Source organism: Ochlerotatus camptorhynchus, unplaced genomic scaffold, assembly GCF_037179485.1.
Source record: "Ochlerotatus camptorhynchus isolate MF236.1 unplaced genomic scaffold, CSIRO-AGI_Acam_v1.1 ptg000023l, whole genome shotgun sequence".
In the NCBI taxonomy this organism is placed as follows: Eukaryota; Metazoa; Arthropoda; class Insecta; order Diptera; family Culicidae; genus Ochlerotatus; species Ochlerotatus camptorhynchus.
Genome location: NW_027040515.1, coordinates 439245 through 457413, shown reverse-complemented (window position 1 = coordinate 457413; position 18169 = coordinate 439245). Strand labels below are relative to the sequence as shown.

Here is an 18169-nt window from a genome sequence, read left to right as displayed (position 1 = left end):
GAGTACCAATCATGTTAGGTAGTCAAAATCTCGGTCCAAATGTCCGAAGTCACAATCACGTACCCATCATTTCAAACTGTACATTGGGACAATTTTTGACCTATGATTATCTTAAATAAATTAAAGTAAATTTGAATGGGTGTTTTTGTATCACATACAATAATACACCGAAAATATTTTTCATGTAGCACATGATTTTCATCCATAATCAAAAATAATGGAATTCATCTGAAATTTAGATTCTGAATTTTACATATAATTTATGCGATCACATTAATTTTATGTGATTTTTCATATGAATTTCATCGGCCTCATAATATTCATGTGATTTTGTGGTGGTATTTGCTGCCATGTGATCACAAGAAAGCTATGTGAAATTCACATGGATTTCATCCATTAGATATGTGATAAATGAGTGTAGAAGAGCAATAGTTTGTATCGAGTATCTCGATTTTTTTTAAATTTGTTACTTAAAACCTTTTGAAAAGATACGCGAGAAATGACGTTTGGACATCGATATAGGTGGACACCTAACTAACGGAATCCCAACTAAAACGGAGCCCACATAGAGATAGCCGTTAAGTGCCATTAGCCATTAAGAGTACCTACTACTTTTATGCTCGGATCAAGTTATGACTTCCACAGAAACTCGCTAGAATAATTAGAAAATAATAGTTTTTTGGTCGCAATTTCAAAAATGAATTCAGTTTGGCACATTATTGCGGACTTATCACCGCTGCGATTGCAGCGCCACGGTGGCCGATTCAAACTTGGATTTTGTCAATTTCGTAAAGCGGTTTCCTAAAGGGGTATAATACAGAGAATTATGGACGAAAATTTCAAGGGAATACCAAAAGGAACCAAAAGATAATTCTTGGGGATTCCTGAAAGAAACTCTCTGGAAACATCTTGCGATGATTCTAAGAAAATACCATAGATATCCTATTAAGAATTACATCTTATATTAATCTTAAAATTATCTAGGTAATTCAAACACTTTCAACAGAAATTTTGTTTTTTTATTGCCTCGAACAGGTGTGAAGATTTCACGCTAAAAAATAAGATCCCGGTCTAAAGGGCCACCCACATTAGATCCGTTTGCGTTGCGTTGACGTAAATTTGACAGTTAGACAATAGATTTAGCTTTCACTTTGCCGCAACGCGTCCTATCCGGATCTAATGTGCGTGGGCCTTAAGAAAACTCTTCAAAAGGGAATGCCTGATCCGCACAGCACGAGTCGAACCTAAAGCACTCTAGTAAAAGTATGGACGACTGTCACCACAAAACTGAAAAAAGTTGTTCCAATCGAGCAAAGCAGTACAGTTTGACGGTTCGATTTGAGTAACTTTTGATAGACGTCCATACTTAAAATTAGAGGACTATAACTGCCGTTATACTCATAACTGTCCCATGTTCTATGCAATCCTTATGCACCGTGGACTCTTATGCGTATAACGGCAGTACTACCCATAATCGCATATCAGTCCCATCTTTGCTTGTTTTCCTATCCATATGGGACTGATATGCGATTATGGGCAGATAGTCGGACCCCAATATATGTACGACCACTTAGAATAACTTAGAGTGTCACTTCTACTCAGTTGTAAAATTTCAGCGCTGAGTTCCTGCAATTTTTAGAAATTTATCCATACCTCTGAGTAGAAGTGACTCTCTCTATGAGTTATTCTCAGTGGCCGTATGTAAGTCTGATTGGTAAGGACTGAGGCTGAGGACTTATTTTTCTATCCCAGACTAAGGAAAATGAAGTCGATAAGCAATCCTCTGAAAAGTTTAAGTCAGTTTACATGCACAGCGCACATGTAAAGCAAAGACACAGAGGTAAACAGTTCAAATAGTGAACAAGTTAACAGAATTCGATCAAAATACATACAAACATATTATGAGATTGCAATCAAATTCCCGGTTATTTTTGATTCCTGACTTTCCCGGTTGAGTGACCACCCTGCGAAACTTTTGAGTATTGGCTATGAAAACAACATCTCTCAATTGCAAGGTATCAAAAATATCTCAAAATGACATAATTTTAAGCGATCAACGTGCCGAATGATAACACTATGTCAGCAATGGAAAGCAATAATACACGTGTATTAATGGGATTTGTTGTTGTTTTTTCTCGATTCTGAGAAAAAATGAGAAACGTGATGGGCTGATCCTTGAGATCATACTTCGACCGGACTTACCATGCGTTCATAGTAAATAGTAACCACTAGTGACCACTATTCGGGAAAAAAAAGAAGCAGTCTTCTGTGAAACCAAGTGCCAAATTTAACGACGATCACAAATTTTTCTGCAACTTGGCAAACCCATACCATCCATGCATCTATCGAAAATCACTGTCACTGGATTGGGATATTTACCACGGACACAGATCACACATGCTCAAAAGCATACTCTTTCTGAAGAAATATATTCAAAACCATCGAACAACCATACATCAATAGTCAATACGCTGATTCCAAACATATCTCTCCCAACCAGGGGTTATTGAATATTTTGTTGCTGTATCGCGTTTGAACTTTCTTAAAAATACGATCTTCACTTAAATTCACAGTTCCACCCTCCTCGAAAGTGTACCATCAGCCGCTTACTTCTTGCCGGTGGCCGCAACCTGCTGCGCGATTTCCTCCTCCTTGGCGATGGTCTGGAGCAGCTCTTGCTTCTTGTTGGCAATACGCTCTTCACGACGACGGCGGGCCTCACGCACCTTGTTACGCTTGGCCTCGGCCTGGTCGTTCAGCATCTTGCTACGGGCCTTCTCGGCCTTTCGCTTGTGGATGTGTTCCATCAGGATACGCTTGTTCTTGAACACATTACCCTTTGCGCGCATGTACAGATCGTGGTACAGATGACGGTCAATCTTCTTCGCCTCCCGGTACTTCTTCAGTAGACGACGCAGCACACGCATGCGGTTCATCCACAGCAGCTTCTGGGGCATACGGGCATTGGCCGTACCTTTCCTCTTTCCATATCCGCAGTGACGACCCTTGCGGCGGGCAAGTGTGTTCTTGCGGACACGGAAACGAGAATGCACCACAACGGGCTTCTTGATGATCAAACCATCCTTGATCAGCTTACGGATGCTCTGGCCTGAAAAATTGGGGGGGAAATCCGTCAGCTCAGAAAGTTCCTTATGCATTAACAAAAGTATACTCACGGGAGTTGGTGTTGCCGATCTCGTTGATTTCATTGGGATCCAACCAGACCTTTTTCTTGCCACATCGCATAACCGAGGCTGCAAGCCTCTTCTGGAGCTTGAGGGAACTGTGAAGTGGAAACAAAAACAAATTATCATTACGGCAGGATTGTCACTGTGCCACATCCAGAACAAAGAGGTTATTCACGCATTTTCGGAGCCTTCTCCTAGATCTCCCGGTCGAGTGTGATCAGATCGTAAACACTAGCACATTAATTAACAATCGGTCACCGAATTTCACCACCATTCGCAATTTCCGATTAAATTCCACCATTTCCATCTCGAGACGCAACTTTGCTGCGCTGTACTCAGGAGTTTACACGAAACCGCAAACCTGTCATTCGTTCAAAAGTAATCCAGTATCGTTCTCTCGTCGATACCCCCAGAATACAAACACCGAAAAACATCACAAAATGCAATGGATCCAGCACGAATTCGGGTCTTCTTAAACCGGCATTACTTAATTCAACATCTGATCACACTTTTCCGACGATTCGCGTTTATTTTCCGACATAAAATCACTTAATTTTTGCCACTCGTCGTACCTCATGTTGCTTATTGTTTCCTCGACAGAAGTAAAAAGAAAGCTGATGTCTACCGGGCGGAAGTACTACACACCGATGAGGCTCCAAAATGACAGATGGGCAGGGTTGCTTTCAGTTGCTGTCGCAGCTGTATCCGCACCAGGGGTAGTGAAACGAATTTTCATTTGAAATGGCAGTTCATGAGGGGTTTCTACCAAGCTTGGAAGATGATCGGTACCCGTAAAAAAAATCCAATAAAAATACAATGATTTTCATTGTTATTGTAACCATGATATATATATTGTCAAAACATAGGACATTTTTGTCGATTACTATGAATCACAAGGAAATTCATAGTTCGCAACAATGCAAATCATGGTATGGGGAAATGGATGTAATGTCGGCCTAAATGCCCCTGATTTGAGCCCATACGTAAATTCAGCAATCGACTAAATTTTCAATAGCGACCAAAACTATCCATTAGTACCGTCCCAATGACGTGTTCATCTAGATAAAATTGATGAATGGTAGATTTTTAGCCATGGGCCCAATCTTAGATCCATAATCCAACATTAGAGCCAATTCCCCTATTTGATAAATTAACAGTTAACAACAAGTTACAACAAGCATCTTAACAATTAAAAAAAAACTGATTTTTCAAGAAAAAATTTGATCTCATCGCATTAATTTTCATTGTTTGAGTCTCGGTTTGAGCATTGTATCCCAGATTGTGTCCTTAAAAAACGAATTTTATTTTTTCTCCCGTACAACCATTGAATAATAAATTTTAATGTACTCGAAATTCAACATCAAAAATTATTGTAATTTCGTTATTTAATTTTATTTTTTTTCTCGGTTAGTCAAACAATAAGGTGATCCAAGAGACGTTTCTCCTCGCGTTTCTCAGTGGAACTGACAGCTAGAAATCAAGAGTGTGTGAGTGATCTGATGATAATGGTGAATGTAAACATAAACAAAGCAGAAATTCATATGAGAGTGAACTGTCAGTTCTACTGTGATCTGTCAAAAGTTCTTGGTAAACAAAAAAGTCAGCTGATCGCAACTTTCTCGTGGACAGCCTTATAATGCAATAATCATTTATTTGGATTCTTTCGGGGTATTAAGGTAATTCAAGAGGTAATTGCATATTCGTAACCTGCATTTAAAATTTAATCGAAATACAAAATTTCATCAAAGCACAACACGCAGAAAAATGTATCGTTGAAACAAAAATATTTGAGGTTAATTTAAACGTAAACTCAGTTTGTTCTGGCCCCAAAAATAAACAAGGTTTATTTCAAACGTATTCCACGTTTGAAGTCATGTAATATTAATGTTTAAAATAAAAATAATTTTACGTTTATTTTAAAAATATTCGTGTTGAAAATAAACGTGAATATTTTTGTTTGGTTTGACTTAAGATGAAACTTTTTTAAATGAGTGTGACTAAATGCAAAAATTATCATCTTAGCACCCCCGGTTGCAAAGGAGTGAGCTGTCAATTTGTTAATTTAGTGTCAAACAATCAAGATGGAAGTAAATAGGATCGAAACCTGGATCGAAAAAATGATCGTTGTGCTCAGAAAACGTTCCATTTGGTAATTTTGACTGATGTTTTGGATGTTGTTAATTGTATTACTTTCGATTTCACTAATTCACTTTCACTAATTCACTTTTTTTTAAATTGACTATAGACACTGAAGAAGTTTGTAAGTATTAAACGAAATACTTCCCTAATAAACAAGTACCATAAACGAACTGTATCCCGGATGGGTAAACTATCCCACAAATTGTTTGGATAATACCCCGAACACGTCGCTAAGCTCTCTTTTATTAGGGTTATCTGTTATAGTTTAAAGTGATAATGAAAGCGAATTAGTGAAAGCAAATTAGTGAAAGTTAATTAGTAAATGCGAATTAGTGAAAGTGAATTAAGGCCCAAACCTAGGCCCAAACGCAATGTGGACGGAAGCGGAACGGAAACGGTAAGTTTGACAGTTGTCACAAATGACATCAAGAAGCATAACCGATGTCGATTTGGTTTTAACTAGTTTTCAATCCGAAAAGTAGGCTTACTCAGATCGGGCTTTTTCGCTGCCGCTGCCGTTCCGCTTCCGCTGTCATTGCGCTTGGGCCTTTAGTGAAATTGAATTAGTGAAAGTGAATTAGTGAAAGTGAATAAGTGAAAATGAAAGCCATAACCGATCCGAATTTACATTTGAAACGAAGGATAGGGCAGACTTGAGCTACATTTACAAGTTTGTTATGTAGTTAAAACTGATAAACTTTCATCGGCCACACGACCTTCAGCTTAATGACCCAGAATCGAATAAACAATAGAGACAAAAAGTTTATCATAAAGAGGTTTTCGGACTGGTTCGAATATCGGTTTTGCCGATTATCTTCCGGTATGGACTTTTTCTCGTTTTCTCTTGAGTTTTATGGTTGCTTGTCATTCAGGTCTATTCTACGAATCGAAAGAGGTTTATTCTCTCTGCCACTAGTGAGGTTGATTTCCATGGAGAATCATCGTACACGACGTGACTTTTATCACTCCACTAGTTCAACTTGCAAATCGCAAGAGGTCCGATGCGATGGGTGGCCTACCGATCGGTAAAATGTGAGGCCGTGCTGAATATACTGAATGCTGCAGAGCGAGTTTTCTTGTGCTCAATGGTTCTCTCTTGACAACTCTAAGCAGTTTGCTGTTTAGCACTGGGCATGTAGATGAACCAACTACAACCACAGGGCGGTCGCGCTTTAAATATATGAATATATTTGCAATCTGAACCTATCAAAAGCAACACTAGAATATTGACCAAATTATGAACAATAAATGTAATAAATGTGCAACACAGATTTCCGGCTTCCAATCCGGCTCATCCCACTCCGAAAATGAAAATTTAAACAAAATCACAAATGTCAGCATATCTGCAGGGTTCCCAAACTAATGAGATATTGATACCTTGATAGGCTCAAGGCCGGCGCACAAAAGATACGTTTTCAGGTTTTTTGACAGTTAGCCCATGCATTATCTGTCAAAAAACCCGAAAACGTATCTATTGTGCGCCGGCCTTCACTTCGGCCTATTTCGGCACGTTCATACCCCTTGCTGATTAATCGATTTAGATAATTATTATTGATTTTAAAATTTTACGATACCTTGCTATGATCTCAAAATTTGTCAAAAGACAAAATTTCTTTAAACTGCTGATCAGACTTAAATCAATTACTGTTAGTTTTGTAAAGAATTAACTCGTCTTATTACTTTGACTCAGGCATGGTTTTGTTATTAACTACAACTTATGCTCATAACTAAAATCTGTATCTCTTATGCATCACGAATTAGAGCGGGCCAAACTTGTTACTGTTTTTCAGTGAATGTAAAACACACACAGCAAAAAAAGTTGTTGAATATTACATCGAAACTGCTGCAACCAGGTCAATCCATCGGTTGTGTAATATCACATTGTACGATGTACATCGATTTTGCGAACAAAATTACATCCATTGATGTAATATTGTATCTGCGTTTTGCTATTACATCATTATTTCATACATCAGCTTGAATTACGTTGATCGATATTACATTTTTTTTTGCTGTGCATTCACTAAAAAATAGTATTGGCTTCTGTTCGCTCTGGTTCGTCATGCATAAAAGATACGGATTTGAGTTGTTGACAAAAGTTGTAGCTAATAACAAAACCTACAAAAGCTTAAAAGATCATTTTGCGGAATTCTGTTGATGAAAAAAGTTAGGGGCAAATGAATGTAAATGAATGCACGAAATGAATGCAAATGATTTTCCATGCCTGCTTTGACTATATGTTTAGTATTACTTCTGCGTGAAGTCAACGATTTACATAGTTGAAGATGCTATTTCGAATAACAGACTGAAGTGGTAATTTTTATACGATACATGAGGAGGAGATGAAAGTATAGAATTGATAGTTCCGTTTAGATTACGGCAGTGTGAAAATTGCATATAGAAAGTAGATAGCGAGCTAGGACAACTTTTAAGGAAGGTACAACTCGGTTATATCATCTCTCTTTACCAAACTCCCCCTTTGGAGAGGGATGCTGAGGGATGTCCCCCCGCCACCACTGGCAAAAAGAGATGATCGCCGACCGCTCAAGTACCAACGATGTGTTTGAAACAGTTCTACCGCTTTTTACCGCAGTTCAGTTGTTATTCGAAGGAAGGCATCCAGTCGTAGGTTTGGAAATTGGGTTTTTTAATTTTGAAAAATGTATCGTTTTTTATACATCATCTGAAAGAGCTTCGTTTTTGGAGCACAGCGATATTTTTTTCGAACCCACACACTTTCATCTCTATTCATTCAACGCTTCGATCGATACATTCGTTTCAACGCTTCGATCGCCTCTTTGATTCGTTTCGCTCTCACTATGGCATCGGCCAAAGTCTTCAAACTTGTCCCTAAAATTATTTAGATCCATATTCACTTGCTCAAATTGTCAACACTTTGTTTAAGGTTGCCAAAAACGGAACACTACTGTAGTGTAAATCGCGCTGAATGTTTGCATCGAGCAAAGAGAAAACATTCCTACCCCTCAGTATGGATGGTTACCAATGTCGGCACCGTTGAGCGAGCGCTACCAAACGGTTATGACATTTTCGTCGAAATTTTGACATTTACTGCTGGTCGCCATATCTAAAAATTTTCACTCTTCCAAATGGATTGTATTTTGCTTACATCAATTATTTTTCCAAAAAGTCTGTGCAAAAAATAGTTTAAATACATTCTGCTAGTGTCTAAAACAAGCCGCAATGAAGGTACATGGGTTTGAATCTAGAAATTTCCAGCAAACTGTGCTATTTGCGAAGAAAAAACGATTCATAGTCGGAGTGTTTTCCTTTTCCCTATGCAGAAAATCACAGAACAGAAGCTGCAGGCTTTCACCGTCGGAACGATGGGCAAGCGGCAGCTAAGCCGAAAGGAGCTCGAGGAGCAGAAAAAGCGCGAGGATGAAGCCGCGGCCGCACACGTACGTGAAACAAGTAGACATACACTACTTTCTACTCTAGATTATGATTGATTTTAAGTTTTCCACATTTCTCACTACTTGGTTGTTTCGTTTTGAAACACAATTTTGAGTCATGCCCTCTACTATATCATACACGCACAAAAAATGCCAAGAATAGCATTCCTAATCGTACTTGACAATTTAAGGCGTTCAAAGAGTTTGTTGAAACCTTTCAAGAAGCTCCCTCCAAGATTGGAAAGGTTTGGGTGAAAGCCGGAACATACGATGCCGGTTCGAGAAGTAAGTTTGATATTTGTTCGGGTTGGTTTTATTCGGCCGGAAGTGTCTCACCAGGGTCTCCGTTGCTTTCAGAGGAAGATGTGCGTGATAAGGGGAAGCTGTATAAACCGTCGTCCAAGTTGGAATCCGACCAGGAGAAAGCCAACGATTACATTAAGTTGATGACTGCTGAGGGTAAGAAAGAACTGGGACCGGGCAAAAAGAGAACGCAGGAAAAGAAGAAGAGCAATCTGGAGCTCTTCAAGGAAGAGCTGAGACAGATCCAGGAGGAACGTGAGGAGCGGCACAAGTACAAGCATATGGCGAAATCGATGACTCCGGTGTCAATTGACCCGGATCCGGTTTTCAAGGAGTCGGAGACCGGTTCGTTCGACAATGGAGATCCAAACACAACCAATCTGTACCTGGGTAATCTGAATCCGAAGGTGCGTTTCGGGGTTATTGGGTTTTTTTACTAGGTAGGAATGATGAGGTGTTTCTTATTATAGATCTCCGAGCAAGAGCTAATGGAACTGTTTGGTAAGTATGGTCCATTGGCTAGTATCAAAATTATGTGGCCTCGCTCGGAGGAGGAACGTGCTCGGGGAAGGAATTGTGGTTTCGTAGCCTACATGAGTCGTCGGGATGCGGAGAGAGCACTGAGGACACTGAACGGAAAAGAAGTGATGAACTATTTAATGAAGCTGGGTTGGGGTAAATCGGTTCCTATTATGACCCATCCAATCTACATCCCACCGGTACTGGTGGCATACACTTTGCCTCCGCCACCGTCGGGACTTCCATTCAACGCACAAGCACATCCGTCCGATCTGGATAATATTCCAAAGATGACCTCCAAGATGTACATGGAGGATGCCGAGATGAAGGAGAAGATGGACGATGTACTGTACAAAGCGTTGGTGAAGGTGGTCATCCCAACGGAACGGCCACTGTTGATGTTGATCCATCGGATGGTGGAATTCGTCATCCGTGAAGGTCCGATGTTTGAAGCGCTGATAATGACTCGCGAAATGGACAACCCAATGTATAAATTTCTGTTCGAAAACGAAAGTCCCGCCCACATCTACTACCGATGGAAGCTGTTTTCGTTGCTCCAGGGTGACACGGCTTCGGATTGGAGAACCAAAGAGTTCCGCATGTTCAAGAGTGGGTCGATTTGGAAACCTCCGCCGATCAATTTCTACACCCAAGGAATGCCGGAAGAACTGCTGGCCGACGATGATGATCTCGAGGGCAACAAGGGCAATTTATCGGTGGCGTAAGTATTTCGGGAAATGACGTGGGTACAAGCTTCTAAATACGACTTTTTTTCTGTTCATACTCACAGTCAACGAGATCGTCTGGAAGATCTCATTCGACATTTGAGCCCCGAGCGGCAGAAGATTGCCGATACGATGATCTTCTGCATCGAACACGCAGATGCCGCGGAGGAGATTTGCGAATGCATCACCGAATCACTGGCCAGCAACGAGACGGTGGTGAAGAAGAAGATCGCTCGAATCTATCTGATTTCGGACATTCTCCATAACTGCAGCGTCAAGGTGCAGAATGCGAGCTTCTTCCGGAAGGCGTAAGCATGCGGGTAGTTGCTGGAAGGTGTGTGGATCTGGCTAATCTTGATTCATTCACAGGCTGGAGAAAAATTTGATGGACATTTTCAAAAACCTCAACGGTTACCATATGCAGCTAGACAGCCGCCTGAAGGCGGAAGGTTTCAAAACCCGCGTGATGAACGTCTTCAAAGCGTGGGAGGAATGGGCCGTCTATCCGAAGGAGTTCCTCACAAAGTTGCAGCAAACTTTCCTGGGAATTGTTGTCGTAAGACCCGGTTGAGGTGCAGGTGTGAAAGGTTCATCCTGATGCATATTTTCCTCTTATTTCCAGGTCGAAAAGCAAGAAGAAGAACCGGAAGAGGAAAATGAAGACGAAGATCTAGACGGCGTTCCGCTGGACGGTGCCGCCTTGTTGAAATCTGCAATGTTGAAGGGAATGACCGAACCGGAAACGCGAACTCCCATTCTGAAGCAGGGAATCTACAGCGACGAGGAGGACATCGACGGTATGCCGATGGACGAGGACATTGATGGTATTCCGATGGACGGCAATCAATCCAGTTCGGCAGGGGATCTAGAGGCTGACATTGCCAAAGGTAAAGCCGGTGGGGGCTCGTTCATTCCTTCCAAGTGGGAAACGGTTGACGCAGCGCAGATCGAGGCACAGGCCATTACGACCAGCAAGTGGGACACGTTGGATCCGGTGGCTCCGGAACCACCGCTGATATCGCTGCGAGATGGAGACGACACGGACGATGAGCAGGGAAATGGCAAAGGGTGAGAGCGACAAGCATTGTATTGTATTTGAATTTGTGTTGAATTTTGTTTCTTTAATCAGTGACCAGGATGAAGCTCGCCGTATGCGGTTGCGTGAGATTGAAGTCAAGATCGTTCAGTATCAGGATGAGTTCGAGTCCGGTGCCCGTCAGGTGCGCGTCGGTTGGACAGTGGCCGAAGAGATTGCCCACTACCGACGGAAGTTGATCAAGAAAGCCGAAAAGGAACTCCGCGTGCAGCAGCAGCAGCTGCAACAGCAATCACAACAGAGTCCGGACGACACTGACGACGATGATACGGACGAGTACGATCGAGTTGTCAGTAGCTCGAAAAAGGTCTCCAAACGAAGTGCCAGTCCTGAAGTGTAAGTATTCTCGCAAATTAACCTTGAACAACACATTCAATATAACATTCCAACAGCTCACGCAAGCACAAGAAAACTCGCCGGTCTACATCAACGGACTATGTTCGCGAGATCCCAACCAAATCATCCAGACGGTCCCGATCGCCAGTTTACGTTTCCAGCACTCGAAGCAAGCGCGAATCGCCCCCATCACCGGTGCGCAGTAGTAAACCAGTGTCCAGTCGGCATCGTCTGTCCCGAAGTATTTCACGATCCCCATCGCGAAAGCATCACTCCGAGCGTTCCATTTCACCTGCCACCCGCAGTAAGTACGATCTTCTCGAATCACCAGCCCGAGGTTCCACCACCAGCTCCAGTGCGGCTGCCAAGTACGACAAATACGAAGCCTCGAGTAGCTCCAAGTACGATAAATACGAATCTGTACCGTCGTCCAAGTACGATGCCCGACTGTACGAGTCGGAACGGTCGAGCAGCAAGTACGACAAGTACGAAAAATACGAAGGCTCATCCAGTAAGCATGAGAGAGAACGCGAACGCGAACGCGAACGGGAACGGGAGCGGGAGCGAGAGCGAGAACGGGAAAAGGAAAAGGAACGGGAGTTGCGGGAACGAGAGCGGGAAAAGGAGAGGGAACGGGAATTGCGAGAACGGGAGCGCGAAAAGGAAAGGGAACGGGAGTTGCGAGAACGGGAACGGGAACGAGAACTTCGGGACAGAGATAGGGAACGAGAAAGGGATCGGTTATATCCTAGCAGCAGTAGCAAGTATGATATTGTAAGTTCAAAGTACGAGGAAGACAGCAGGCGATACCGGTAAGTGATCTATCTAGTAAATATCTACGATTTGTGCCAGAAATTTCACGCAACATTTCTTCAACAGTTCACCTTCACCTGTTCGGTCGGCAAGGGACAGCTACGCTAGTTCCCGCTATGCCAGCAGTGGCAGCAGTAGTTCACGTTCGGAAAAACACAAGAAACACAAGTACTAATGCGTGGATCCGGATAACTTCTTCTTCTTTATGTGTAGTAAGTACGATTCGTTCTCCTTCAGTTGCGGATTTTAGTTTCGTTGTAGTCTTGGTATTGTGCTATTCCACAACATGTTTTTCCGCGATAATGATAGGCTGATAGGACCTGGTTGAGACTCATAAACCAGGAAGCAAATGAAAATGTTAAATTTGAGCATTTTTAACTAAGATTCAATCAATTTTAAGGACAGATTAAGTAACGTTAAAGTATTGCCAGATGTGTGCATGCTTTCCGTGTGTAGGCCCTTCCGGTCGCATCTCGACTGGGGACGAAAAAGTGAATTATTATAATATATGTTTGCAAATGAGTTGACCGCTTTACTAATTCTAAAACTGTTCGAAATCAATTCTTTGGTGTTCAAAATGTGGCATGATCGTTGAAATGTAATCATTCGTTTGATTGACGGTGGAGCTGGTTTGAGGCAAGGATGTATCTTATCATCGCTACTGTTTCGCATCGTAATCGAAGTGATCATGGTAGGTGCAGAACTGAGGAATCAAGAATGTTGGGGCCAAGTTGAAACCCGGTAAAACTCTCGCATAAAGAAGCGTAAAAGCCAGGATCGAAAAGAAGAACGGGTTAAACCTTTGCGGCGGTCTTCAGATCCGTGTAGAGTGACTAGAATAACAGCTATGCTGACAGGGCATATCCCATTCGGCACTTGATTCGAAATAATTCCGTTAGGCATAAAAGCAATAAACGCTACTTATAAGTAGGTACCGTTAAATAATTAGTTTGCCTTCATTTTTTTCATGGACTACCTTCAGTGCTGATAATTGTTCCCATTTGTGGCATTTTTATGGTCCATATTTGTGAGAATTGTTATTGAAAGTTTTCACGCGATATTTATAGAATGATTTTTGACATTGTCACTGGAAGAATTAACTCTCGTACCTTTGTCAAAAACTCATTTTTTCGTCAATGACAAAGATTCATCTGGTAACAAAATTGTAATTTCGTGCAATTTCTTTCTCATATTTGTTATCCTTGCAGTTACGAACTTAGATGCTAGTTCACTTTGAACCTTGAAGGCTCATGGATTTATTTGGCTTAATTCATTTAATTTCGTTACAAATTTAGATGATAACAAAAACTGCACATGTTCGTCACTGACAATTGACACGATTTCCCTTGAAGATGATCGAATGATGTGACGAAAGCTGTTTTGTCAATATCACCGTGTATCGTTTAGTTGAATAAAAGTTGAAAATCTACATTGCGATACTTTTTTTTTTAATCTTGTGGAACCGTGAAAACTTCTTTATTTCCATCAATGCAAACCTATTTTACAAAACAACGGGTGATTGCAAATTCAAACGCATTTCCGTGCCCAAACCGAAGTCAAATTGATGCGTGCTATTATAGACTAGATGTTCCCAAATTCAGTCGTTCATAAATAGTGGCTCAATGCTCAACTGTGCCGTTGTTCCGCTTGGATTTCCCAAATCGGCGGCCAATTCCACTTCCGGTGGTGGCCTCTTCTTTGCCCGTGACTTTTTCTTATACTTCTTCCTGATGCCCAAATGTGCCTTCCTGTAGTGGGCGTTGAACATGTGCTTCGAATGGAACACCTTGGCGCACACATGGCATACGATCTCCTCGCCCAGCTTGTGGATATTCAGTCTGTGCACCCGAAGCGAGCAGCGCTTCATTTGCGCTCCACAGATATCACAAGTCATGAGTTCGTGTTTGTACGAGTGCAACACCAGCAGGTTCCTCGTGGCAAATGATTCCACGCAGTGCTCGCAGCGGAAGATTTTCTCTTCATCACTCACGTGCTTACGGCTGACGTGGGCCTTGCGCATTCGTTCCGTAGAAAATGTGGCTTCGCAGTGGTCACATTTCAACGAACCTGGCTTCTGGTGAGCAGCGATGTGCTCCAGAATGTGATACTTGGTCTTCATCCTACGGTTGCAGCACGTAATGAAGAATCCTTCCTCTTTGTGACACTTCTGGAAGTGGCCGCGCAGTCCCAGGTAGGAACTTCCCGTATAGTCGCACATCTCACAATCCATCTTGTAGTAACCTTCGATCACGGCATCGTCCTGTTCATGTTTCTCGTACGTATGTTCCGGTGCGAACCGAATTTGCGGTTCCGTTGGTAGACCCTTCCGGTGTCGTAGCAAGTGGATGATTATTTTCTGCCGGGTGGAAATCTTGATTCCGCAGCATTGGATGTACATTTTCTCCTTGGGATGGCCAATGCGGAAATGGTCTCGTCGTCCCATGTAGGTACTGATTTCGACATGGCAAAGTTCGCAATTCAATGGACAATGCTTGGCAATAAGAAAATCCTGCATATGATGTAGGAGCCTCAATTGGCCTGTCGTTTTGGTTTCGGGCAGTTTGCTAGGGGGACTGAAACCACCTAACATCAGATCTTCGTAGAACTCGTTCATCAATGGTCCATAGGCTGCTTGCATTAGACGTTGGAAGTTTGCTTTATTGGATTGGGTTATCATTTCGGGTGAATCTTCAGTTTCTAACTTAGCGGTTTTCGGAGTTGAACCCGGTATCGACCCGTTGGCAACAAATTTCCAGTGGCGATTGAGGTGGCGCATTATGCTAATCCGAATGGAAAAACGCTGCCCACAGCAAGAGACAAAGTACTTCTCCTTGGGATGAATATCCCGAAAATGCATTCGGCGATCGTCCGGGTTGTTCAACTTGTAGCCACATAACTCACAATCCAGATTGAAGTAAGTCTGCAGCAAATAGTCCTGAACGTCGTACAGTTTCTGCTGCTCTCTAGCGTCACCGTTCAGTGCCAGCGCCATGTTGGGAAGTGGTTCGTAATCTTCCAAGTCCTTCTTAAAATCGGTCAATATCGATCCAAATGCAGACGACACACGGCGTTCCCATGAATTACTGCTATCCCTGGTTTCTTTGTTCGTAACCATGGTCATGTGCTTATCCAGATGGCCAGCAATCATTTGCTCATTTATCAGCTTCTGTCCACAGCATGATATATAGAACTGCTTGCCATGGTACTTCTTGAAATGGGCCTCCAGCTTCTGGAAGGTATACTGATCCTCTTGGCAGATGTCGCAGGTCATATCCATGTGCCGGCTGATCAAATTCTTCTGGAACCTTCCCGGTGGAGCGATGGACTTGTTTTGCTTCTTAGCTGCTTGAACCGAATCCGGTGCCGATGAAATGTTTTCGGCAAATACATTCTCCGACGTGATTTCAACCTTGATTTCATCATCGGGAATCAATTGACTCGGTGGTGGCTGGGCAGGAAACAATAGAGACGACGTTTCGCTATGCATATTTTCGTCCTCAATCTGCTGCAGCAGTCGCTGTTGGTTCTGTTTGACCTTGCTAGCATAGTCGTAGAACTTGCAAAGGGTTCTCACACAATCAGGACACACGACTTCGGACAGGCGCTCGCGTTGCGGTACCTACAATGCAACTTGTTTACCTACATGACAACCTTGCCCATAATCACAACCGAACTTACCTCGAACGAGAACACCATCCTGAGCTTATCCTTCAGATTGTGGATGTTGTAATCCTTCCGTAGCAGGAGGAAATCCCCCAAACACAGACGACAAGCGTTCATCCTGGAGCAAGATTCCGTAATGAGGAGGATAAACTAATTCCCCAAACTATAAAGGTAAATCATTTTCGCTAACTATTCTGCTGTTTTCAGAATTTTCACTGCTAGTCAAAAGTGGGTAAATGGCACATCAGGTTATTCTGGTTCACAACATAAACAATCCGAAGCAGAATAGGCGCCCGCAGAACGAAGCTTGCGAGAATAAAAGAGAATGCAATAAAGGCCTCATCGATTCAACTTACCCCCGATCGAGTGGTCGACGTTCAAGTGGCTTGGAAGCGAACAGAAAGAGCTGAACATCGACCAGTTTTCTGGTCGTTCAATTCGCAGCTCAAGTGAGTTGAACGCCGCATTGGACCGTATCATCATCAGAAATATCTATAGAGTAGAGAGGGGCAAGAGTGCAAGCCTGAATAATTTGAAAATGACCATGTAACTATTCATACATTCTTATTTTTTGTTTAATTCTTAAAGTTCATATGTTGAAAATTCTGTCCGAAATAAAATGTTAACAATTAAAATAAACGTCATTTTGTGTTGATGTTGTGGGAATAGATTTTTCTTTTATAAACAATTCAAGCTGAACATTGCATTGAGTCCTGAGAGTAAAATTGATCGAATCTCTTCATCGACTTTCTCTTTCGTTAATAACTTGTTGATAGAACCGTTTCTTGTCATGTTTGTCGTATTAGAAGACAGATAATAGTCTTAACATGGCCGTGAGGATACAAAGAGAAAGTCAACGAAGAGAATCGGTCAATGTTACTTAAAACCTGATGCAATGTTCAGCTTGAATTATCGTAAAATCGAACGACATATTTTCAACCTCGTTTTCGACTAGGTGTTTGACAAATTGAATTTCTCGTCTGTCAGAAATAAGTCAGTTCAAATAGCAGGGTTATTTGAAAAATGTTCATGTGTTAAATTCAAGAGAAATTCCTCGGAAAATGCACCAATAGTGGAACAGCCAAAGGCTATTTATCCAAATTTTGTTTAAATCTTAAATCAGAACTTCTGAATTTTGCATTTTAAGTTTCTTCACAAGTTTATTTTTTATTTTGATTTTGCGAGACAGAAGGGGCTTTTATGAAGTCCAAATCTCAAGTCTCACAAGGCGACATTCCAGAACGTGAGTGAAACATGCTGATCAAGTCAAACTATAATGTTTAAAATAAACCACATGCCCCAAACAACCCACCTTTTCCCATAACATTGCAGCCAAAATAATAACAATGCAGGTCAATTGAATATGCTTAAATGAATTAATTACAATTATAGGATGAACAGTAGTGACAGTATAATATAGTAATTGAATAAAATATTATATACCTTTTAATAATTGTTTATTGTTGTTTATTGTTTATTGAAAAATTCAACTGACAATTACTGTCTTAATGAATAAAACTTAAACTAAATAGTTACTGTCAACGGTACGGAAAAGGCCAAGTAGCCGATGACGAAACACGTCAGCTGATACATTGAAGTCGAACATATAAAAAAAGTTGTTGAATTGCCGGCTGATTGCTCGAATTGGCTCGTGTTGTGTATAATTCCGGCTCCGTGGTTCCAAAAACAGAAAGTCGCGTTGACGAAGAGACCTCTCAGGGGCATACATATTTAGCTGTGACAGCAGTGTTGGGCAGTCAATGTCACCTGTAAGCAGCTTTCCAGCGAACATAGCTTGAGCGACCGTCCGTCTCACCTCTAATGGCTCGATTCCCAGGAGACGGCAACGCTCCTCGTACGGTGGCAAGTTCGTTGGGTCACGCCAGTTGAGGAAACGAAGAGCATATCTCACAAACTTGCGTTGAACGGATTCAATTCTAGTGATCCAGCTAGCATGGAAAGGGCACCAAACAA

The 18169-nt window shown here is 41.9% G+C and overlaps 3 protein-coding genes across 4 annotated transcripts; 1 reads left to right on the top strand and 2 right to left on the bottom strand.

Annotated features, from left to right (window-relative positions):
- Positions 1-2413: 2413 nt before the first annotated feature.
- RpL19 (ribosomal protein L19) lies at positions 2414-3845 on the bottom strand. Its single transcript, XM_065228283.1, has 3 exons — positions 3761-3845; positions 3177-3283; positions 2414-3109 (listed from the first exon to the last, which is right to left on the bottom strand). Exons 1-3 carry the CDS (start codon positions 3763-3765, stop codon positions 2607-2609), a joined length of 615 nt encoding a protein of 204 aa, XP_065084355.1. The 5' UTR covers positions 3766-3845; the 3' UTR covers positions 2414-2606.
- Positions 3846-8414: 4569 nt separating this feature from the next.
- On the top strand, positions 8415-13022 carry LOC135706621 (U2 snRNP-associated SURP motif-containing protein). 2 transcript variants are annotated; one of them, XM_065228269.1, is made up of 11 exons: positions 8415-8534; positions 8630-8746; positions 8932-9025; positions 9098-9450; positions 9514-10283; positions 10353-10595; positions 10657-10843; positions 10910-11355; positions 11417-11719; positions 11776-12531; positions 12599-13022. In XM_065228269.1, exons 1-11 carry the CDS (start codon positions 8529-8531, stop codon positions 12705-12707), a joined length of 3384 nt encoding a protein of 1127 aa, XP_065084341.1. In that variant the 5' UTR covers positions 8415-8528; the 3' UTR covers positions 12708-13022. The 2 variants fall into 2 exon arrangements, with proteins under 2 accessions (XP_065084341.1, XP_065084345.1); XM_065228273.1 differs by lacking the exon at positions 8415-8534 and having other exon boundaries at positions 8624-8746.
- A 797-nt stretch (positions 13023-13819) lies between these two features.
- On the bottom strand, positions 13820-16465 carry LOC135706280 (zinc finger protein 26-like). Its single transcript, XM_065227849.1, has 2 exons — positions 16211-16465; positions 13820-16151 (listed from the first exon to the last, which is right to left on the bottom strand). The coding sequence occupies exons 1-2, from the start codon at positions 16310-16312 to the stop codon at positions 14130-14132; spliced, it is 2124 nt and encodes a 707-aa protein (XP_065083921.1). The 5' UTR covers positions 16313-16465; the 3' UTR covers positions 13820-14129.
- Positions 16466-18169: the final 1704 nt, after the last annotated feature.